At 39.4% G+C, this 23,281-nt stretch overlaps 1 protein-coding gene across 2 annotated transcripts in view; it reads left to right on the top strand.

Moving 5' to 3' along the window:
- LOC121278653 (BEN domain-containing protein 5-like) overlaps positions 1–23,281 on the top strand; it is a 57,671-nt gene that overhangs the window by 32,713 nt on the left and 1,677 nt on the right. Inside the window, exons 3-6 of one of the 2 annotated variants that reach the window (XR_005943250.1) lie at positions 7,047–7,305; positions 11,376–11,668; positions 11,763–11,973; positions 22,200–23,145. Coding sequence is in view for 1 of the 2 variants with exons in the window: in XM_041188965.1 (XP_041044899.1) it covers positions 7,047–7,305; positions 11,376–11,668; positions 11,763–11,973; positions 22,200–22,450 (1,014 nt within the window). In the remaining variant the exon portion in view is untranslated. Of the gene's footprint in view, positions 1–7,046; positions 7,306–11,375; positions 11,669–11,762; positions 11,974–22,199; positions 23,273–23,281 lie in introns of those variants that run through there. The other variant, XM_041188965.1, reaches the window with a different exon arrangement.

Below are 23,281 nucleotides of genomic sequence, written 5' to 3'. Positions count from 1 at the left end.
ATTTAATTCCACATTAAGTTTGAAAGCAACATACTGTAATCACAACCAAGAACCTTAAGCTTAAACAAAGCCAAATATGTATGAGGGGAGAGCTGGCTAAGGTTGATTGGGTAAATAGACTAAGAGGTGTGATGGTAGATAAATAGTGGGAAATATTGAAATACTTCAATGTTCAGAAACATATTCCATTGAAAAACTGTGCATTACATGAATAATTAGGTAAAATATAGATGTGTGGTAGAATTCATATATAATTAGGACATCATACTTGAGAATTGAGAAAATAGTTACAGGCTAACAGCCATTTTGCCCAAAAGCCTTTTCAAGCACATACATGGGCAGCACTGAACTTAATTAAAAACAGCTCTGAATTTAATTAAAGACAGACAACATTACTTCATGTTGGTAATATTCACTGGTCTTTAGTGCTCCTGCCCCTTTTTGGAAATTGCTATTGATAAGGACTATCCTTTGGTAATTTAAATACTTTATTCGCTACCAAAGGAATTCTTAAAAAGGTGATAACGCATGTTAATGGTAGTTCAGTCTGGGATTTAGCATTGTTACCTATTAAGAAGGCATTCTTCAAATAAAGCTCAATGGTCTTTAGAAACTCAGAATTGAACAAGATCAGACACCTAGTACAAAAGACAGATGCTGTAAAAATGTAGTCTTTACTGAACTAGAAAATAACTTAAGAATCACTATTTGTGTTAAAAGTTTAAAATCACTATGAAAATTTGGAAACAAGTGAAATTAATTAGGATTGATATTCGAACATATCACAAGCATATATTGACCAGATACATGCTCAGTGTTATATAATAATGCTACCCTCAACAATTAAATAATTAGTCATATGCTGGCACATGATATTGAGTATTGCTAAAAAAGGGACGTGTTGAAGCTTTTGTCTTGCACTCATCAGGACACTTCACAATACCAGTATGAAAGGGCAACAGCAATTTATACTCAGAGAGTGCTGATCGGTTGGCAAGTGGTCTCTGGTAGAGGCGTTGCCACGAAGAATGTATCAATTGATTGCAACTGGCAGTTAACTGCCCAGTTAAACCAGGCAGCTTGACACTAATTGGTCGAGGCATTGATCTGAGGAATGAATCAGCAAAAGGCTGTCACTTATTTATAGAGCTGAAACAGGCACAATGTGTGAACATGTTCTTTCTGTCTGCAAAGAATGGGGCCCTGTGTGTTAATATGTGTAGCTTCCCGTACACCCACACATGCCACAGTGCGAGCCTAACTGAGTATCTTAAATTGGTTGTCAACATAATTCTTAACACACTGTAGATTATTTAGCAACTATTGTCCAATCATGGAATCACATCTAATTTTGGACACTGAGTTTTCTGCAACTTGCCCCTTGCAAACAGTAGCTGGGACATGCTGTTTGAAATGATCCACCAGTCTTTAGGATGTACAGCCTACATGCCTAGCATCATATGGCACTGAAATTCATATACCACATAACTCATTTGTGTGATAAGCAGAATGTCTTTTTGGCTTGAAGGCTGTTAGTGTTGAATACCATTCATGTTGCTACTGCACAGTAACAATGTGAAACAGCTAGCTTCACCTATTCAAATTTTTGAGATACCTTGACCTTCCAGGGTAATCTGAGGCAGACTGGGATCTTTTCAGGGCCGAAAGTGATGGCCTTCATGAGTTCATGAGTTTGCGTGATTTGCAGTGTGCAATGATCTAATCAGGGTAGCCATTAGTTCGGAGGACAGAAAGAACGTGTACTCACATTGTGCCTGTTTCAGCTCTACAAAATTAGTGACAGCTTTTTGCTGACTCATTCCTCAGGGCAATGCCATACCCAATCAGGGTCAAGCTGTCTGGTTCAAATTTTAAACAATGCTTGTCAGTCATCATCAGTTGGTGCATTCTCCATAGCAATGTCTCTATCAATCAGGGTCCACTTACCAACCAATCAGCATTCTCTTCTCATACAGTATGAATTATTGTTTTCCCCTTATAATAGGTATTCTTTCAGTGTTCTGATGAATGCAAGACGAAAAGCTTCGACACGTCTCTGTTTTACAGCAGTAATTAAATAATTGTGAATTATAAGGGATAATCAAAAGGGAGGAGTTTAATCAATGAAGCAGCACCCATAGCTGCTAGAGATGATGTAATTTAGTTTAGAGGGGTATAAAAATACAGGCTTTTTCTCTAAAAAGCAGCCGTATTGAAAAAGGGTTTAAGAAAGAAACCTTAAACAAATGCTTCTCAGGTTGTTGAAGAGTTGGACGCTTTTTAGAACAAACAAGTTTTTTGTGTCCTGCTGTTCAGACAGCTGTAACAGCTCAGAGATTTAAGGTAATACTTTGTGTTAATGTTTGATATTTGAAATAATTAAAAATTAAACATTTTTGTTGGATATCCTAAAGAGAATTTTAGACTTGTATTACTTTTTAAAGCCTTTTTTACTGGATTCTGTATTAGAACTAAAACTGTTTTCCATCTTTTTATAGTCCTTAATGTTGCGATGTACTTATGCACTTTTGAATGTATTGCATGTTAAACGATTCTTCAGTAAACTTGCTAATCAGCTAGTAAAATATAATGTCTTGTAGTTTTGTGTAAGCAGCTTAAGAACCCTCTCTGTATTTTTCAAAGTGGGGAAATACAATTTTTTGAAGAGAGACCCCCAGACCCTTACAATACCCAGGTAATTATAACCTAGCTGATAATTATTTCAAAAACTACCTAGAAGAAGGTAATATCTCTTGATAGTTATCTTCCTAGGGGGAGAAGTGGTTCACTTGCTCAGACCCAAAAACAAGTGTCTGTGGGAAGTGGCTATTTTGAACGCAGGTGAGGGTGATTATTAGGAGAGTGCTCCTGATCTGGGGTAGCCCTAAAAAGGGCTATAATTCACTTTGAAACAAAAACTGAGCAAGAAAAAGAAAGAACTAAGGAGGTTAAAGATAGTATTAGTTTAAAAGAAGAGGTTTATAATGTTGCAAGAATAGCAGTACATCTGAAGATTAGGAGTTTTTGTAGAAACCAGCAAAGGGCCACCAAAAAGTTGATTAAATAAGGGAAATGATACAATACAGTAAGTCCTCACTTAATGTTGTAGTTGCATTCCTGGAAAGTCCAACTTCAAATGAAACAATGTTAAGCAAAAAGATTTTCCCATTTCAACCAATGTAAGAGCTGTAGTTTGGTTCTGGAAGACATTTTTCGTCAGGAAAAAAATGGAAAGATTATACCCTGTAAATTGAAAGACTTTACATTGCTAAATTTCTATATTTGTAAATTAAGTAACTTTCAAAATAAAATAAATTTAAAAATATGAAAGAAATATGCTAACTCTTTCTACTTACTTCCTGCTTGCCGACCCTGCGGCTCGCTGCCTTTCTGGCTCCCTGACCCTCTTCGTTGCTGCCAATTGTGCTCAACAAACTTCCCACTCTCCAAACATCCTGTTGCCTGAAGCTCCCTTTCACCAAACCTCTGGCTCCCCACTTCTGCTTGCCACTTCCCTTTCCCAAGCCCTTGCTGTGAATGAGGGCTTGGGAGGTGAATGGTGAGAATCAGGAAGAGCAGGTATAGAACAAGCCAGAGGGGTGTTGAAGGGAAGGGTCAGCAGCCACTGGGAGGGTCAGAGAGCAGGGGAGGGAGGGTTGACAGTGACTGGGAGGATCAGGGAGCTGGGGTGACTGCTCCAAAATGGCGCACATTGGGTCATGAGGTCCTATGTCAGTCTCAGCATGAAACATCATTAAAATGAAACTCCTGGTGCTGAACACAAATGCCCATTAACTGCGTGACTTTAAAGTGGGGCAGCTTAAAAATGGGGGAATAACTATACAGGAACAAACTACCCAGGAATGCAAAAATAGACTAAGAGGTTTTACAATTATATAAAAAGGAGTGTAGTTAAATTAATTGTTGGTCCACTTGAGGCAGAGACAGGAGAAATTAGCATAGGAATAGGAATTGGCAGACGTAATGAACACACATTTTGTGTCTGCCCTCACAGCTGAAGCCTTAAGTTACATATCAGAAGTAGAGGCTAATCAAGTGGCTAAGAGTGAGGAAATTAGGGTAATTATCAGCAGAGAAGAATTATTGGAGCAACCTAAGGGACTAAAATCCAACAACCCCAGGCTACATCCAAGGGTTCTAAAAGAAATAGCTGCAGACAGAATGGATCTGCTGGTTCTGATTTTCCAAAATTCTCTCGATTCTGGAACTGTCCCAGCAGATTGGAAGTTAGCAAATGTAACGAGATAGTCAAGAAAGGAGTAAGAAAACTGGGAACGCCAGGCAAGTTAGGCTGACATCAGTTGTTGAAAAAATGCTGAAATGTCTTACTAAGCAAGTCTTCACAATACACGTGAAAAATCATAGTATGATCAGATCAATTCAGCATGGTTTTCCAAAAGGGAAATTATGTTTGACAAACTTATTAGAGTTTCTTGAGCATGTAACAAGTAACGTGGATGAAGGGGAACCACTAATTGTAGTATTCTTGGACTTCCAAACGGCATTCAATAAGGTGCCATTCTAAAGATGAATACACAAGATAAGGGCTCATGGATTGGGGGTAATATATCAGCATGGAAGAAGATTACTTAATGGACAGGAAACAAAGAGTAGGGAGAAATGAGGCATTTTCAAGTTAGCAGGCTAGTGGAGCGCCACAAGGATCAGTGCTGGGGCCACAACTATTTACAATCTATATTAATGATTTAGATGAGGACACCAAGAGTAATATACCTAAGTTTGCTGATGGCACAAAGCCAAGTGGGAATGAAAGCTTTGGGGAGGACACAGAGGCTGCAAAGAGATGTAGGCAGATTAAGTGAGTCAGCACAAGGTGGCAGATGGGGTATGAAGTGAGGAAGTGTACAATTTGATCATAAGAATAGAAAAGCAGAATATTTTTAAAAGGTGTGAAAATTGCAAATGTTGGTTTTCAGGGAAACTTGGTTGTGCTTGTACAAGGAACACAAAATTAGCATGCAGGTACAGCAAGGCAAGGAAGGCAAAAGACATATTGCCTTTTATTGTAAGGGGATTGGAGTAAGTCTTGCTACAGTTATACTGTATTGGACTTTATTGAGACCATACTTCGAGTTGTGTGTGCAGTTTTGGCCTCCATATTTAGGGAAAGATATGCTTGCATCAGAGGTGGTACCATGAAGATTAACTAGATTGGCCCCTGAGATGAGAGGGTTGAATTGAGTCTACTTTCTCTGGAGCTTAGAAGAATGGGAGGTGATCCAGTTGAAATAGACAAGATTATGAAGGGGCTTGACAGGGTAGACACTGAGAAGGTGTTTCACCTGGCTGAACATGGGAGTACAGTCTCAAGATTAGCAGCTGATCATTCAGGTTGTAGATGAAAGATTTCTTCACTCCAAAAGGTTGTGAATTTTCAGAATTCTCTACCCCAGAGAGGTGAGGTAGGCAGATTTTTGGGTTCTAAGGGAACCAAGGGAAATGAGGAGCAGCCAGAAAAGTGAAATTGAGGCAGAAGATCAGCCATCATCGTGTTGAATGGCTGTGCAGGCTCGACGGGCCATATGGTTTTCTGCTTTTTCTTAAGTTCTAATGTTGCTGGTACTTCACAGTAATCCTGTTGTAGCTTTTAGCAGCCAAATAGCTTGAAGAGAGAAAATAAGTTTTTAATGAGAAGTAGATAGTAATTTTGAGGAGTTAATGTTAATTCCACTTGTTTGTCTCCTGCAGTCACATAACAGAAACAGCTTGCTACTTTTTTTTTGTTTATGTCCTTGTTTTGTTGATACCTCAGGTACATAGCTTGCTATTTTAAAATCTTATACCTCGAGTTAGTCCAATGTTCACATTTATTTTACAATTTTTATATTCAGCCTATTTTCCTGTCCTCCTCTAAGGTGCTTGTAGCTGGAGCCCTCCGGTACTTGCCCAAGTGGTCATTCATTGTAATTGTGCCTAGATTGAGGATCCACAAGCTATTCAACCACAGGAGCTTTCAGAGCTGTGCTGAGTGCAGTCTTCAATGACAGAAGGCACCACTGAACAGTGATCAGGAGTGGGAATTCTTGCTGCTATTTCCTGTCTCTAGTTCATTAGGGTCTCTATTATCCTGACAGCTAACAGCGTAGCCCAGGAAACAAATTAGGTGTTTCTAATCTATCCCTCCATTAAAGCTACCTTAATCAGCTGAGCCATTGGGCCCTAGCATTAATAATAAAAACAAAGTGCTGGAAAAACTCAGCAGGTCTGGCAGCATCTGTGGAGAGAGAAACAGAGTTGACATTTAATTGGACTAGAAACGTTAACCCTATTTCTCTCTCCATGGATGCAGCCAAACCTGCTGAGTTTTTCCAGCACTTTCTGCTTTCATTTCAAATCTCGAGCATCCACAGTATTTTACTTTTTTAGCATCCTAGCATTAATATTTTTAAGGTTTCTTATTATTTTTCCTCTGACTTTGACCTGTCATCCCTGGACCATAAATTTTTGATCTGAGAAGCCACTGTAATTACCCCTCTTGCTTAGTTGCAAGTAACCTAACTGATCAGACTCCGTAACCTAACTGATCCCACTTGCTTTGTAAAGAAAAGAGCATGTGTGGTTTTCTTTTTTCCCATTTTTAAACGAGACTGCCAAAAGCACATTAACTTTAGGGGATGGAGGAAAAAACAGCAATGCTCCTCTGTAGCATTTTAATAACGACCAACTGGAGGTTAAAGCCACATGGTTGAGTTGAGCGAATGGAATCTTGCAACGAAGATCAACAACATTGCATCACGCGCTAGTAAGAATCATATTGTTTTCAATTCTATGCTCAATAAGCAATTACTGATATTACTCTTGGAATGTAAATGCAATGCAGCTTGTGTTACAAAATTTACTAATTTATCAGTTGTGCAATGTAATAGACTTCTGTTAATCCTCAGATGATTTACACTTGGAGCACAAAATCTTTTCCTTCCTTTGAAAAAGAGAATCTAGTTAGTATTTATTTTTGTTTCTGAAACTGAATGAACACTGAAAATGATTTATTTTATTTCTCCTAGGAACAAGATGTCTCCTGCTTTGAAGATAGCAGTGATGATGACGACCAAACACTAAAAATCTTTGATGAACTAAAGCATAAATATTCTCAGGCCAAGGCCAATAATAAAAAGTTGATTCAGGAACTTAAAAAAGTTACAACAAAACTCCGATTTGCTGAAGAAAAGCAAAAGGAATATGAACACTTGGCATCTGAACTACAGAGACTGAGGGACCTAAATATGGACCTTCAGAATGCACTGCTTTTGAAGTTATTTAGATGTAAGTCTTATCTCTCCATAATTCGGTTCCAGCTCAAGCTAGAGTTAAGTGTAGCAACACTTAATGGATTTTACTATTGAATGTCTCACTTGCATCTTTTTCATTACTTTAAACCTCTGCAATAACCTTATTAAAAGTAATTATCTAAATTAATGATTTAAATGGCTGTATTATTGTCTTTGCCAATTTAAGTACTTTTTCAAATTCGAACCTGGTAAATTATCTAGTTAATGCAAACATGAGGTGCTTAAATATTTAAAAGTTTGTAGTCCATTATTCAATTCCTTTTACATCAGAGGCTTTGTACTAATGTGGCGATAGATGTGTTTCCTGTACAAAGTATACCATACCTCTTTGAATTATTGCTTTTGGCTCCTGACTTTCCAGTTCACTTCCCAACCTGCTGTATCCATTTAGTTTATAGGGGTAATTTCTCGGTACCTGGTGTGACTCTATTAATTTAAAGGGATCTAGCGCTTGAGACATTTCAAACAGACAAAGTCACGGCATGATCTGATAGTTGTTTAAAATTATCTGGGAAACTGACAGGGTAAGTGGGGCCAATTTTCCAATAGGGGAATCCAGAACAAGGTGAATAATCTTACAATTTGAGCCAAGTCAAAAGCAACTCCATCTCGTTGCTCCTATGCCTTAAATTTCTAACATTTATTCTATCTGTGTCCCCTCATTCTAGCTGTTCAGTTGCTGGAAGTAGTCTGCTTCTATTTACTCTGTTTCACCCCGTTATAATTTGAAATACCTTGATCAATTTAACCTCGAATCTCCTCTGTTCAATTTTCCACGTCTTTCATTATATTTGAACTCTCTTCATACCAGATAGCATCCTAGTGAATCTGCCTTGTTTTGTCTTTTTTTTGTTCATTCATGGATATGGGCGTTGCTGGCGAGGCCAGCATTTATTGCCCATCCCTAATTGCCCTTGAGAAGGTTCTGGTGAGCTGCCTTCTCGGTACACTCAGTGCTGTTGGGAAGGGAGTTCCAGCATTTTGACCCAGTCACAGTGAAGGAACGGTGATATATTTCCAAGTCAGGCTGGTTTGTGGCTTGGAAGGGAACTTCCAGGCAGTGGTGTCCCAATGCATCTGCTGCCCTTGTCCTTCCAGATGGTAGCAGTTGTGGGTGTGGAAGGTGCTGTCTAAAGAGCCTTGGTGAATCCCTGCAGTGCACATTGTAGATGGTAAACACTGCTGCCACTGTGCGTTGATGGTGGAGGGAGTGAATGTTTGTGGATGGAGTGCCAATCAAGCAGGCTCCTTTGTCCCAGATGGTGTCAAGCTTCTTGAGTGTTGTTGGAGCTGTACTCACCCTAACCATCACACTGCTGACTTGTGGACAAGCTTTGGGGAGCCAGGAGATGAGTTACCTGCCACAGGATTCCTAGCCTCCTTATTTCAATATCCTTTTCATGGTACAAAACAAAAACAGAATTACCTGGAAAAACTCAGCAGGTCTGGCAGCATCGGCGGAGAAGAAAAGAGTTGACGTTTCGAGTCCTCATGACCCTTCGACAGAACTTTTCGTGGTGTCTACCCTAAAATTACACAATACTCAAAACTGTGGTTATGCTGAGACTTTACTTAACCTTGCTATTACATCTCAACTTTTTGTATTGCACACTTCTTGCAGCAAACATAAAAGTCTGTTAGCCTTTTTGTAATGGCTGCATTTGTCACATTTAGTGATTTGAATTCCCCCTGCCATTCTTGTGCCCATTCTGCCATTTTATTAACATGGAGCAAAGATAGGAATTTGGGATTGAGAAAAGAATAGTGCCATGGCTAACCAAGCAGGGTGAGTTAAATGGCATTCTCCTGTTGCTATGCTGCTAGACAATGGGAATGCAATCTGAAGGGGACTGATATTGGGTAAAGCTATCGCTGGCTCAGTATTGGCGCACTAACATACGCAATCATTTTAATGTAGGATTGACTGACTCAGCTCATATACCATGACAATTATGCAGTAATAGGCTATTTCCAGCTATTAAGCTGTTGGCAATTGGTTATTCTTGGCCACATAGCTAGGTGTGTGTCGGGTGCTATGAGATGAGTTGGATACAAGTGTGAAAAGAAAATCTTTTGAGGATAGTTATCCTTTAATTTATTTCTCTTCCTGTGTACTACTTTTAGTCTGGAGAATGGGGGGCCTGCACCTATAGGTTTACTACTATGTGACAACTCCCAGGAGAAGTAGGCTAAGGATGATCAACCCCTTAATGTTTTCCTTCTGTTAGAAACCTCTTAGCGTCCATTTGGCATCTTTGCATAATAATTTGCCTGAGACTTGCTAAGAATTAGTGTGGGGAAAAGCAAACCTGTGTTCCATTACTCCAAATTTGAGTATTGCTGATAAAAGAGACATGTCGAAGCTTTTTTGCTAGCACTCATCAGGACACTTCAAGAATACCAATATAACGGGGGAAACAGCAACTTGGACTGTATGAGGAGAGAGTGGTTGCCAAGTAGACTTTTTTTGGTAGAGGCATTGCCATGGAGAATACACTAGTGATGGTGACTGACAGTTAACTGCCAATCATGGTTTGAAATTTAAACTAAGTAGCTACACTCTGGTCAAGGCATTGTCCTGAGGAATGAATCAGTGAATGGCTGTCAGTTATTGCACCAGTTTCAGCTAAATAAAATGTGTGCCTCCATAATTACATTAGAGCACCACTGTTAGTCATAATATAAATGAGAATTTTACATGTTTATTGTGACTAACCATGAAATTTAACATTGAACCTCCAATTAATTTTGTTAATCTACAAAACCCTTATTCTTCCAGGGTGGGTGGTGATTTCTATAGCTTTTGGTAGATAATATCTTCGAAGTATAATAGGGCACACATCTGTGTATGAAAGTTAAATTCTGTCAATGGATCATGCTCTCATATTTTCAGGATTTGGTGTCAACTATGGCTTGTGAAGATGTATACATTTGAAAGTCTTCTGTATGTGCTCCCTGTAGTCCTCAGAATGATGGCAGTAAATTTGAATTTTTACAGTGAATTGTTATGTCCTCCATGTGGTCTGTGAGGAGTTTCTGGTACCTGCTGGAAAGGTATCCATGACGCAAACTCTCGAGTCTCAGTTAATTAATATCTACTAATGATGATCCTCCAAGGAGGAAGATCTGCAGGATCTCTTTGGGTTGAGGTAGCTCCAAAATGATGTAGCTACCAGTGGAAGTTTGGAACCATCAATCATTGGCAGACTCAATAACTTCAACCTGCAGTTAACTAGGACACTGGTGTTTAACCTCCAGCCTGTCTCATTAATGAGACCTGGAGCTATAGGGCTGATTATGTACTTGGAGGCTACAATTCTTCTTCTGCTTCAGATCTTGGAAACCACTATGATAATGGCTCAAGTGGCATTTTTCTGGACAAATAACACTTTATTGTCTTAACTGTTTAAGTACCACAAGTATCCTTGCATGTACTGGAAATTCCCCAAGTTATGGCTCTTGCTAAACTGTGTCCTAGGTTTTCTTCGAGCCACTTTTTGTAAAACTATAGCATAAGGAACCATCTAATGCAAGTATGTCTAACTGAGGATACCTGACTTTCTGGTAAGGACTTGGGAAAAGGCGGATGACATCTTTTCAGAGCAGGGCCTATTTGGTGACTAAACTCGACAGTGGTTTCCAGTGGTATAGATTTAAAAAAATAGGGCTATTGTTCCAAACTGCCTATAGCCTTAAGAATCTTAAGGTCATTGGATTTTCTTCCATGCTTTGTTCTTTTATCCTCTTCCCTTTTAATTTGTATTGGTATTTGTCACTTTATTAATTTCAAGTTTTCCTTTTTTTTGCTCTGTTTATAAGTTATGAATTTGTCTTCTGCTTCTCCTGATCTTTATAATGTTACAACCAATGTTATTTTTATAGATATTTATAGCTGATGACACAAGTATAAATAGACTTTAATAGTTTGCACAGAATGGGTAACTCACCTTTTTTAAAATTGTTTTGTAATCTGTAAAAACATTAGTTTTTGAATTAGCTCTTTGAAAGCAATTGAATAGTAAATCAATATTTTCACATTTTCAGTACCAGAACAATACCATGGCTCAAATCCTGAGGAAGAGCTAATTGACAACACATCAGCACATCAACTGATTTCAAGTACTCCAGTAACTTCCATTCTGCAAGACCATTTGAACATGCAACAAAGAGTTTATCCTGGCAAGAAAAGCCCACATGCTCTTCTTCCAACTCCAAGTACTTCTGATCATCTAGAGAGTCAGATTGAAAACGGGAACAACATGGTACCATGTCCGTGGGCTTCAACCCAAGCTATTGCTATGGCTCAGCCTAATGTTTACTCTGTTCAGGATGGAAAGGTAAGGTTAGCTTTATATATTATAGATACTTCCCATATTTTGCATATATGAGCTGAATTTGTGAGCTACAGATTCTAACACCATTTGTTAATAGGTTCACATTGGTGCTAATATATGGATTGATGAGGACAAGTGGGAAACTGTGAAACGTCAACCAAGTGATTCAAGATTTACTAAGTGCTTGGCTGTGGCTGTCTGGGGAGTGGATACCTTGAAGGACAGAAGTGTCACTGGAATTGCATGCAACTCTACAAAGTCGTCGCCTAAACCACCTCTTTCCCCTTATAAAGTACAAATTATTAAAGGTGAGTTTAAGAACAACTTTACACAGCAGAGGTTTTTGCCTTTTAAGCTTCTTTAGTTTTTTTCCTTACAATTTCCATCCTCTTTGTCCCTGCCTTCCCCACCCTCCTGCTTACCTAGGAAGGTTCTAGCTTTGTGTAGACATGTTTCAGAATTCTGCTGTACCAAAAAAGCTTATCATCAGCATTTTTTTCTTCACTTTGCAAAGTTAAAGCATTTTTTTTAAAGCAAATAAATCTCAATTTTGTTCTAGTAAAGCAAGGAAGCATCATAGGCAGTGCCCAACAGCTGGTGACAAATGTCACTTGCAGAGCAATCACTGTTACAACTATGAGTTTAGCAATGTCACCAACCAGTAACCATCTAATGGTATACTTATGACCCTTGAAAATTAATATTTTTTTCAATTTGGCTAGTTTGGCATAAAACCAAATAGAAATTGCCTGTGTTCTTCCCTACTACTTCTATTTTGCTTATTAAACAGTTTTGGACAAACTCAAAAGCTGCTTTAATTTTATGGAAGGCGGTTGAAACAATTGTATTTTACAACTGGCTTGTTGATAAGTTACTTTGTGGAGATACAGTTATATGTATGTCTAATATATCTTTAATGGGAAGATAAAACTCGTGTCACTAGTGGATTCAATATATCATGTTTTCCCTCAATATAATCATGTTGTGAAAAAGAGGGCTTAAATGTATTCTTTCTCCAATGTCCAATAAATGCAAGTTTTATTTTCATCCAAACTGTGATGAGAGAGTACGATTCCTGCAGTTTCCTAACAGTTAAGGAAGCAAACAGCTAAGGTATAAAGACCAAGAGCATCCCAAGTTTGGTCCTCAGTCTGTGCTTGCCTTTCTGTTCTCAGCTGAGATGGTGGCAAAGGACAGGATTTGGCTTGGATGTGAAATACCACGGCAGAATAGCCTGCTGACTTGCTGTCTAGGTTCACATAGGAAGAAGTTTGAGAGGTTAGAGTATGACTGGCGCCCATGAAACTTTCTTTTTTGAAGAGAAAAAACTGGTGAGAAAAAAAGATTTATTTCTGCTTGTTCGCTTATCTAGTTGGTAGACCATTGTAATACTAAGCCATATGGTGCTAGATTTGATTGCTATAAAACATTGCTCTGCTTGAGATCAGCGAACTCAATGTCAGGAATGTTATAATTTGCCTCTGCTAGAAAGTGGAAAATCAATCAGATTTTCTGATCCTTATTGATGTCCACTGATTCGTGTTGGAAGTTGTATGTGTGAATGTAAGATGTAGTCAGGATCATAATTATCAATGATGCCACCTGCATTTGAACAGTCTGCCTACTCTCATTGGGCTCACACAGGAAGATTGGCTAGTTGGGCAAGGTGCTTGGAGGGCTTTTGCACCTTAAACGTATACTCCAGCATTACTCTGCATACAGGAAGAAGAACAAAGCTCTACTGTTCCTCCTGTTTCATCTCGCGGAGTGACGGACTCCTTTTGATGGCAATCCCTCATACTCAAAGATAACAACCCTTAGTGGTAGCAAAATCTGTCTTGATGATTATTCAAACCAATGTGAGTGTCATGCTGTGCTTATATTTCACAATCCCATACAGCTAATTTGGCATCAACCAATGCTGCTGTTTCTTCTGTTCCTATTTCTTTTAGGAGCTCAGTAAGCTGGTATTCACAGTGGCTAATATCATCCGATATTGCTTCTCACTAGTTCATGTGACTTGCTGCAAGATTTTCTCAGTTGTCAATGTTGATATAAGATTGTGCTTGAGCATGTCCTTGTCCATCGTGCTACCAGCGCTGTTTCTACTTGGCCCATCCCGGTTTGCAGTGAAGCATCATTTTTGGCATTGTGGAGTTTTCCATGCAGACTACGTGTTTTGAGTATGCTGTTCTAAGCATGGCCTCGATTCCAATGACTTTGATATGCTCTTTAATCTTCAGGTTTGTTACTTTTTCCTACCACTTGATTTGCATGACCTCAGGTGTTAGGTAGAAGTGGAACTTGTTAAACTGCCAATTATTACATTGTTCACATGTCCAAGGCTTTCATTCTACATCCAAAGGGTGATCACAGAATATACATTTTTCTATTTTATATATTTAAATATATATAAAATATATATTTATTTATATATATATATATATATATATATATATATATATATATATATATATAAATAATATATTTGGCCTTGTGCTGATTTGAAACATGTTTTTCCAGTTTTTCAATCGAACTAATGGATTTCATGATAGAGGTTTGTTAGCCACTAGTGCCTCATTTAACAACTTAACGCCAGTGTAATTATTGACATTTGATTTAGCATTTAATGTTGATAGTTTGCTGTAGCATCAACCAGCCCCAACAAAGCAAAGCATCTTTTTTTTTCTTATGATAAGATGGTATTTGCTGCTTTGGCAAACCAATTAGTATCTATCTGAGTCATAGAGGTCTACAGCAGAGAAAAAGGCCCTTCAGCCCATCGAGTCTGCGCCGGTAAACAAGTACCTAATTATTCTAATCCCATTTTCCAGCACTAGGCCCAGAGCCTTGTATGCCATGGCATCGCAAGTGCACATCCAAATACTTCTTAAATGTTATGAAGGTTTTTCCCTCTTATCACCCTTTCAGGCAGTGAGTTCCAGTTCCCATCACCCTTTGGGTGAAAAAATTCTTCCTCACTTCCCCTCTAAACCTCCTGCCCCTTACCTTAAATCCATGCCCCCAGGTTATTGATCCCTCCATCAAGGGGAAAAGTTCCTTCCTATCTACCCTATCTATGCCCCTCATAATCTTTATACACCTCAATCATGTCCCCCCTCAATCTCCTCTGCCCCAGGTAAAATAACCCCAGTCTATCCAATCTCTCCTCATAACTAAAGCTCTCCAGCCCAGGCAACATCTTGGTAAATCTGCTCTGCACTCTCTATAGTGCAATCGCACCCTTCCTATAATGCGGATTCCAGAACTGCACGCAATACTCTAGCTGTGGCCTAACCAGCGTTTTATACAGTTCCAGCATAACCTCCCTGCTCTTATATTCTATCCCTCGGCTAATAAAGGCAAGTATCCCATATGCCTTCTTAACCACCTTCTCTACCTGTCCCACTACCTTAAGGGGCCGGTGGACATGCACACCAAGTCTCTCTGACCCTCGGTACTTCCCATGGTCCTACCATTCATCATGTATTCCTGTGCCTTGTTTGTCCTGCCCAAGTGCATCACCTCACGCTTATCCGGATTAAATTCCATTTGCCACTGATCAGCCCATCTGACCAGCCTGTCTATATCCTCCTGTAATCTAAGGCTATCCTCACTATTTATCACCCTACCAATTTTCATGTCATCCACGAGCTTATTGATCAACTCTTTTACATCTTATCGCACGCACAGACCCATGTAGGACCTCTGTGTGACCTTTGTCGCGGCTTTACTTAGCTTAATGAGCTTCCAGTTCCATGGATGGCCATGTCTAAGCCTTTGGTCATGTTTTCAAGCGCAGCAGTGGAAAGAGGCTGGGTACAAGCACAGAACCTTTTTGTTACCAATGCGCATCAACATTGGGGCAGTGGCATAGTGTGAATGTTATTGGAGTAGTTACCCAGAGGCCAAGTTCTCTGGGGACACAGGTTCAAATCCCACCATGGCAGCTGGTAAAACTCATTTTTAATTCCAGATTTATTAATTAAATGTGAGTATTAGAGACCATGAAACTATCGGATTGTTGTAAAGACCTATCTGGTTCACTAATGTCCTTTAGGGAAGGAAGTCTGCCGTCTTTATCTGGTCTGGTCTACGTGTGACTCCAAACCCACAATGTGGTTTACTGTTAACTGCCTCTGAAGCAACCTAGAAAGCCACACAGTTATACCAAACAGTTACAGAAAAGTAAAAAAGAATAAAACTGGATGTATTGCTATAAAAAAGAGACACTTTTGTAAAGGTTTTAGTCTTTTCATCAGGACAATTCACAAGAAAATACTAATGTAAGGAGGAAATGCTGATGCATTCTCCATGGCAATGCCTCTACCAATCAAAATCCACTTGCCAGCCAATCAGTCTCTTCTCATTCAGTACAAATATGTACTTTCCCCTGACATTGGGTTTCTTTTTTTGCAAATTGTCCTGATGAGCAAAAAATGAAAACCTTCAAAAAAAAAAATTTTTTTTCATTAATACTCAAGTTCTCTACTACCAAATGACTGGATGTATGACCTGGCATCGACTTAGGTGCTGAAAATAACAACGGCACACTGTGCCAGTTGACACTGCAAAGTCCTCTTTACTAACATCTAGGAGCTTATGCGAGAATTGGGAGAGCTGTTCCACAGATGAGTCAAGTAACAGCAATAGACATATTCACTGAATCATACCTTGCAGCCAATGTGCAAAACACCTCCATCATCATCCCTGGGTGTGTACTGTCCTACTGGCAGGACAAACCCAACAGGACGTGGTGGTACAGTGGTATACAGTCAAGAGGAAGTTGTGCTGGGAGTAACATTGACTCTGAATGCCATGAAGTCTCATGGCATCAGACTAAACATGGACAAGGAAACTTCCTGCTGATAAGCACGTATTGCCCTCCCTCACTTGATGAATCAGTACTCCTCCATGTTCAAAACTACTTGGAAGAAGCACTGAGGGTAGCAGGGGCACAGAATGTACTTCATGTGGGGGACTTCAATGCCCATCACTAGTGGCTCAGTAGCACCACTACTGACTCTGCTGGCCAAGTGCTGATGGTGGGGGAAACCAACAAAAGATGAAAAAAACCCTGCTAGACTTTGCACCCATCAATCTATCTGTCACAGCTGTACCTGTCCATGATAATATTGGTAGGAGTGACCATTGCACAGTCCTTTGGAGATGAAGCCTGATCTTCACACTGAGGATACCCTCTGTTGTATGTTGTAGCACTACCACTGTGCAAGATGGAATAGATTCAGAACAGATCGAGCAGCTCAAAACTGGGCATTTATGAGGTGTCGGTGCCATCAGCAGAAGTGTATTCCACCACAATCTGTAATCTGGATTTCCAGAAGGCGTTTGACAAAGTGCCACATCAAAGGTTACTACAGAAAATAAGAGCTCATGGTGTAGGGGGTAACATATTAGCACAGATAGAGGATTGGTTAGCTAGCAAAAAAACAGAGTAGGCATAAATAGGTCATTTTCGGGGTGGCGAGATGGAAAGAGTGGAATACCACAGGGGTCAGTGCTGGGACCTCAACTATTTACAATCTACATCAATGACTTGGATGAAAGGACAGAAGGTATGGTTGCTAAATTTGCTGATGACACAAGGTAGATAGGAGAGGAAGTTGTGAAGAGGGCACAAGGAGTCTGCAAAAGGATATAGATTGAGAGTGGGCAAAAATTTGGCAAATGGAGTATAATGTGGGAAAAATGTGAACTTGTCCACTTAGGCAAGAAGAATAGAAAAGCAGCATATTATTTGAATGGAGAGAGTGAGATTACAGAACTCTAGTACAGAGGCCAGACCCCTTTTGACATCATGAGCTGAAAACATGCCCCTTGAGGGGCAGTCTGGAATACCTGTCAGTTTTCTTTTGTGATTTTTAAATATTTTGAAACAATTATGATACTTTTTAAAACTGTTATGAACTTAAATAAATTGAAACTTTTAAAACAGTTTTTCAAAGTTTGCTGAGGTGTGTCCCATGGACATTATTGCTACTTGGCTTCTCTGGGTGCCCTGGTACATGAAATCATGAAAAGTTAGTATTCCACAAGTGATTAGGAAGGCAAATGGAACATTGTTGTTTATTGCAAGGCGAATGGGATGTAAAAGTAGGGAAGTTTCGCTACAGTTGTACAAGGCATTGGTGAGACATCAAAAGTACAGTTTTGATGATATTTAAGAAAGGACATAATTGCATTAGATGCAGTTCAGGGAGGGTTCACGACTGATTTCTGGGATGAAGGGGTTATCTTACGTGGAAAGGTTGGACAGGCTGGGCCTGTATTCCTTGGAGTTTGGAAGAATGAGAAGTGACCTTGTTGAAGCATATAAGATCCTAAGGGGATTTGACAAGTGAGTGCTGAAAGGATGTTTCCCCTTGTGGGCGAGATGAGAACTAGAGGACAGGGTTTAAAAATAAGGGATCTCCCATTTAAGACAGCGACAATAAAAAACTTTATCTGAAAGCCGTTAGACTGTGGAATTCTCCTCTTGCCCAGAAAGCAGTGGTGGCAGGGTCACTGAATTTTTGAAGGCCGAGTTAGATAAATTCTTGACTGACAAAGGAGTCAAAGGGTATAGGGGGTAGACATGAAAGTAGAGGCCGCAATCAGATCAGCAATGATCTTTTGGAATGTAGAAGCAGACTTGAGGGGCTGAATGGCCTACTCCTGCGCCTAATTCGTATATTCATATGCTCATGGGCCATTTCCTTCACCTTACCATTACATCAAACTAGAGGATCAGTGCTGGTTCAGTGAAGAGTGCAAGAGAGCATGCTAGCAGCAGCACCGGGCATACTAATAGTTGAAGTGCCAACCTGTTGTAGCTACAACACAGTATGCATGCCAAACAAAAGAAGCAGCACGCAATAGACAGAACTAAGTGCTGCCACAGCCAATGGATCAGATTAAAATTCTGCAGTCCTGCCACATCTAGTCATGAATATGGGTAGGTAGCTTTAAACAACTAACTTGAGGGGGTTCCACAAATATGCTCATCCTCAATGATGGGGGAGCCCAGCATATCAGGCAATAAATGCTGCCTTAACCAGCGATGCCCAAGTCCCATGGATGAATAAAAATAAAGACAAGATTGAACATTTTCAGCCATCAGCAGACAGAAATGCCAAGTGCTTGATCCATCTCAGCCTACTCCTGTGGTCCCCAACATCACATGTCAGTCTTAAGCCAATTCGATTCACTCCATGTGACTTCAAGAAATGGCTGAAGGTACTGACTACAGCTAGGGTTATGGGTGCTGACAAAATCCCGGCAGTAGTTCTGCTCCAGAACTAGCTACTCCCCTAGCCAATATAGCTACAACACTGAAATCTACCTGATAATGTAGAAAATTGGCCAGATATGTCCTTTCGACAAAAACAGCTCAAATCCAATCTGGCCAATTACTGCGCTGTTGGTTTACCCGCAATCATCTGCAAAGTGACATAGTGTCATCAACAGTGCTATCAAGTAGCACTGATACAGCAAATAACCTGCTCACCAATGCCCAGTTTGGTTTTCACCATGACTGCTTGTCTCCTGACCTCACTACAGCCTTGGCCCTAATATGGACAAAAGAACTGAATTCAAGATGGACAAAGGAACTAAAATCAAAAGGTGAGATGAGTGTGACTGCATTTGACTGAGTATGGCATCAAGGAATCTCAAAATTAAAGTCAAGGAGAATTTAGGGAGGGGTACTGGGGAACTCTGCACTGGTTGGAGTCATACCAAGCAAAAAAGATGGCTGTGGTTGTTGGAGACCAATCATCTCAGTCCAAGGACATTGCTGCAAGAGTTCCTCAGGTCCTAGGCCCAGTCATCTCTTGTTGCTTCATCAATGATCTTCCCTCCATCATAAGGTCAGAATTGGGAATGCTTGATAATGATTGCACAATGCTCAGCACCATTCGGGACTTCTCAGGTACTGAAGCAGTCCATTACTACATGCAGCAAGACGTGGATAACGTCCAGGCTTGGGCCGAAAAGTGGCAAGTAATATTGGCATCATACCAGTGTCAGGTAATGACCATTTCCAGCCAAAAGAACCTAATCATCTCATCTTAACATTTAGTGGCACTGCCATCATTGAATTCTCACCATCAACATATTAGGGGTTTCCATTGACCAGAAACTGAACTGGACCAGCCATATAAATACTGTGGCTACAAGAGCAGGTCAGATGCTAGGAATCCTGCAGCAAGTAACTAGTCTCCTGACTCCTCAAAACCTGTCCACTATCTACAAGGCACAAGTCAGGAGTGTGTTGGAAAGCTATCCACTTGCCTGAAAAGTGCAGCCTCAATAATGCTTAAGAAGCTCAACACAACCCAGGGCAAAGTAGCCTGCTTGATTGACACCCCATCCACCAACGATGCATGGTGGCAGCAATGCGTACTATGTACATGATGTATCACTGTAACTTGCCAAGGCTTCTTTGACAGCACCTTCAAAATCTGCGACCTCTACCACCTAGAAGGGCAAGGGCAGCAGATGCATGGGAATACTACCACCTGCAGGTTCCCCTCCAAACCACACATCATCTTCACTTAGAACTATATCACTATTCCCTTCACTGTTGCTTGGTTAAACCTTGGCACTCCTTTCCTAACAGCACTATAGTTGTATCTACAGCAGTTGGACTGCAGTAGTTCAAGGAGACACTTAAAACCACCTCCTTAAGGACAATTAGGGATGAGCAACAAATGTTGAACTTGCCATCAACGCTCACGTCCCATGAAAGAATTAAAAAAGTTACTAAATGCTCCAAATAGAGCTGACTCACCATCTAAACAAACCTTTCTTGGCACCCAAACTTGGCCAGAGGTTTCAACAGACCCAGTCAGCTGACAGTGTGTCACAATTCTTGATCATGTCAGTGAAGATTATGTAAAGGTCTTTTATACTACTACACGTGTTCTTTCTGAATCTACTGAGTGATGAAAACAGTCAATGATGTTGAAGTTTGAATTTAAGCGACAATATGCCTTTGGGAGGAATGAGTCAACATTTTGAAAAGGTTGATTGGGAAGTACTTTTGTGGATTTGTTTCCAGCTATCAAATTAAAATAAATTTCTCAATATGTGCCAGTTTTTTTAGTCTCTCATGCTTATAAATGCTATGATTGTATTCTTTAAATCTTGTTGTCTGGCACCACTTCCAGATGATTTTGAAGCACCTGTATAATTAGTAAGTGGCAGCCCAAGTGCTGCATTTGTCAATATTTGCAAGGTTTACACCTGGTTCTGGGGCTTTATGATTGCCTTTGTCTGATTTGTTTCATTAACTGTGGCAGTTATTAGGATCTCCATGTTATTTTGTAGCTGCTGTGTGACTGAAGATTTTGTGTATATGTTGATTGCTGGTTTATTCAATGGTTTATCAAAGTACTTGTATCATCATTATGCAATCTTGTCTTTACATAGACTAGGACAGCATCCTCTGTACTCTTCAGAAATCCAGTCTTGGTATATTAGGAGCTGTGCTCTTTTCTTAATGAATCATAGAAGCTCTTTGTGTCATTTTGATGAACATATTGGATTTTATCCACTTTTTTTGTCTTTCATTTGCTGCAGCTTAGCCTGGACCAGATAACTCACATTTTTGTGCAATGCTTTCATTGCAGGAGATCTATCTAATGCTATCTAATGACAACGTTCCCTGCCCCACCGCAAGGTTTCTGCTTGTAAGCATCACTTATGAGAGATACAACTCAAACTCTTCCCTAGTAAGGAATGAACACTTAGAGGAATTGAGAAAATTGGGGATTTCTTTTTTAAGTAGCTCTTTTCCACCAAAACTGCCGCCATTACCGGCGACTATGCCTGTGACTGAGGCATTAAAATCATTCTAACCTATATAAACCTATATGCTGTTAATGTAAATTCTAGTTGTATGATCTCTCCATTTTTTTGTCTTAAATCTCTTCATATACGTGTTATTTGTTTCATAAGTTTTTGAGTTCTTTAGTCCCTTACAGTATTTATTTAGTATTTTTGTTTTGGCTAAGTATTTCTAAGTGTTTTTATTAATCTGGCCTCTTTTGATATTGTAATCTTTCTAACATAAATTTTGCATTTATATAGCATCTTTCAGGCGCTTCAGCAATGGAAGCATAGTCTCTGTTTTTATTTAGGCAAAGCAACCAATCTGCGCCCAAGTTCCCAGTGAACTTATTTTGATCCATGATGATAAATGTTGGGCAGCACACTAGGAGAATTTTCCTGCTTCTCAGACTGAAACCTGCTATCTTTACAGCCACCTGACCTCGATTTGACTTCTGATCCGAAAAGTAGCACCTGCAACAATGCAGGATTCCTTCAGAATTGCACTGAACCGTCAGCCAAGACTACGTGCTGTAGTCCTGGAGCAGGCCTTGAACTCCTAGCATGCTTATAACTGACTGCGAAGGCTATCAATGAGGCATCTGATATATATTTCAGTTTTCAAAAACAAATCAATTCTTAAAATTTACAGCTCTAGATTAATATTTTAGTGAAATTAAATAAAATTCTGTTTCCTCTACAGAACAATTACTGAACAGAATACGACAAGATGCCAAAGATGACAATGAGATCCACAAGCGACTAAATAAAGTCAATCGATATATTGGGGAAAAAATAATGGACATTAATAAGCAGTGGCGAAAAGCCAAAGCAGAAATATCAAAATTTAGGAACTGTGAATGTGAGATGGGATTAAAATGTGAAACTCATGCACATTGTGAGAGATCCGAAGTACCTATCAAGGAAGAGATTGAAACTTTTATCTATGAATAATCTAGTGAGAACTAATGTCTTGCATGATCAGAAAGTTCTGTTCATGGCTATTCTGATTATTAATAGTATATAACTAATATTTGATTACAGTGAAATCTACTTGTTCTCTTATCATTTGTTTACATAGAATGGTACCATAGAAAGCTTTTTCCTATTAATTTCTGTATAGCTTTCAAGTTTTATATATCAATGTTAAATCAGTGGAATGTTCAGATAATTCAGCAAATTGTTGTGGAATTCTACAGAAGGAAGCCATTTAGCCTGTTGCAACTATGCCATTCTCAGCTGTCTACTTAATCCCCATTTCCTGCCCTTCTCCTATATCGTTTCTTTTTAATTCAAATATTTATCCACTTCCCTGTTAAAGCCTATAATAGATCCTGTTTCCACGACCTAACAATGCTGAGTTTAATAATAAATAATTCTTTTTGCCTTTTGTTATTTTGGTAACGATAAATTTAAGCTCTTTATTTACTGAGTCATCAATTAATTGGACATAGTTTTTCCCTATCTACCGTATCAAAACTCTTTTATTTTGAATATTGCATAAGATCTTCTCATGATATTGCTTGTAATCTTATAAAAGATTGTGTCAGTATCTGTGATCTGTCCTCATAACCAAATTATCTCATCTCTGGAATGATCTTAGTGAATCTCTTCTGTACTCTGACTGTGTCCTTGATGTCCCTCTCTCAGTAAGTCAAACAAAACCAAATATAAAATCAAAAATTTGGCTGAACCAGTATTATGTTTAGCTTTAGCCTTACCCTTTGCTTTTGTATTCTGTGTCCCAATTTATAAAACATAGAATCTTGTTGTATACTTTTTTTT

This window comes from Carcharodon carcharias, chromosome 6 (genome assembly GCF_017639515.1).
Source record: "Carcharodon carcharias isolate sCarCar2 chromosome 6, sCarCar2.pri, whole genome shotgun sequence".
NCBI classification, from domain to species: Eukaryota; Metazoa; Chordata; class Chondrichthyes; order Lamniformes; family Lamnidae; genus Carcharodon; species Carcharodon carcharias.
Note: the sequence above shows the minus strand (reverse complement) of the source record. Positions and strands in the feature narration are given on the sequence as shown.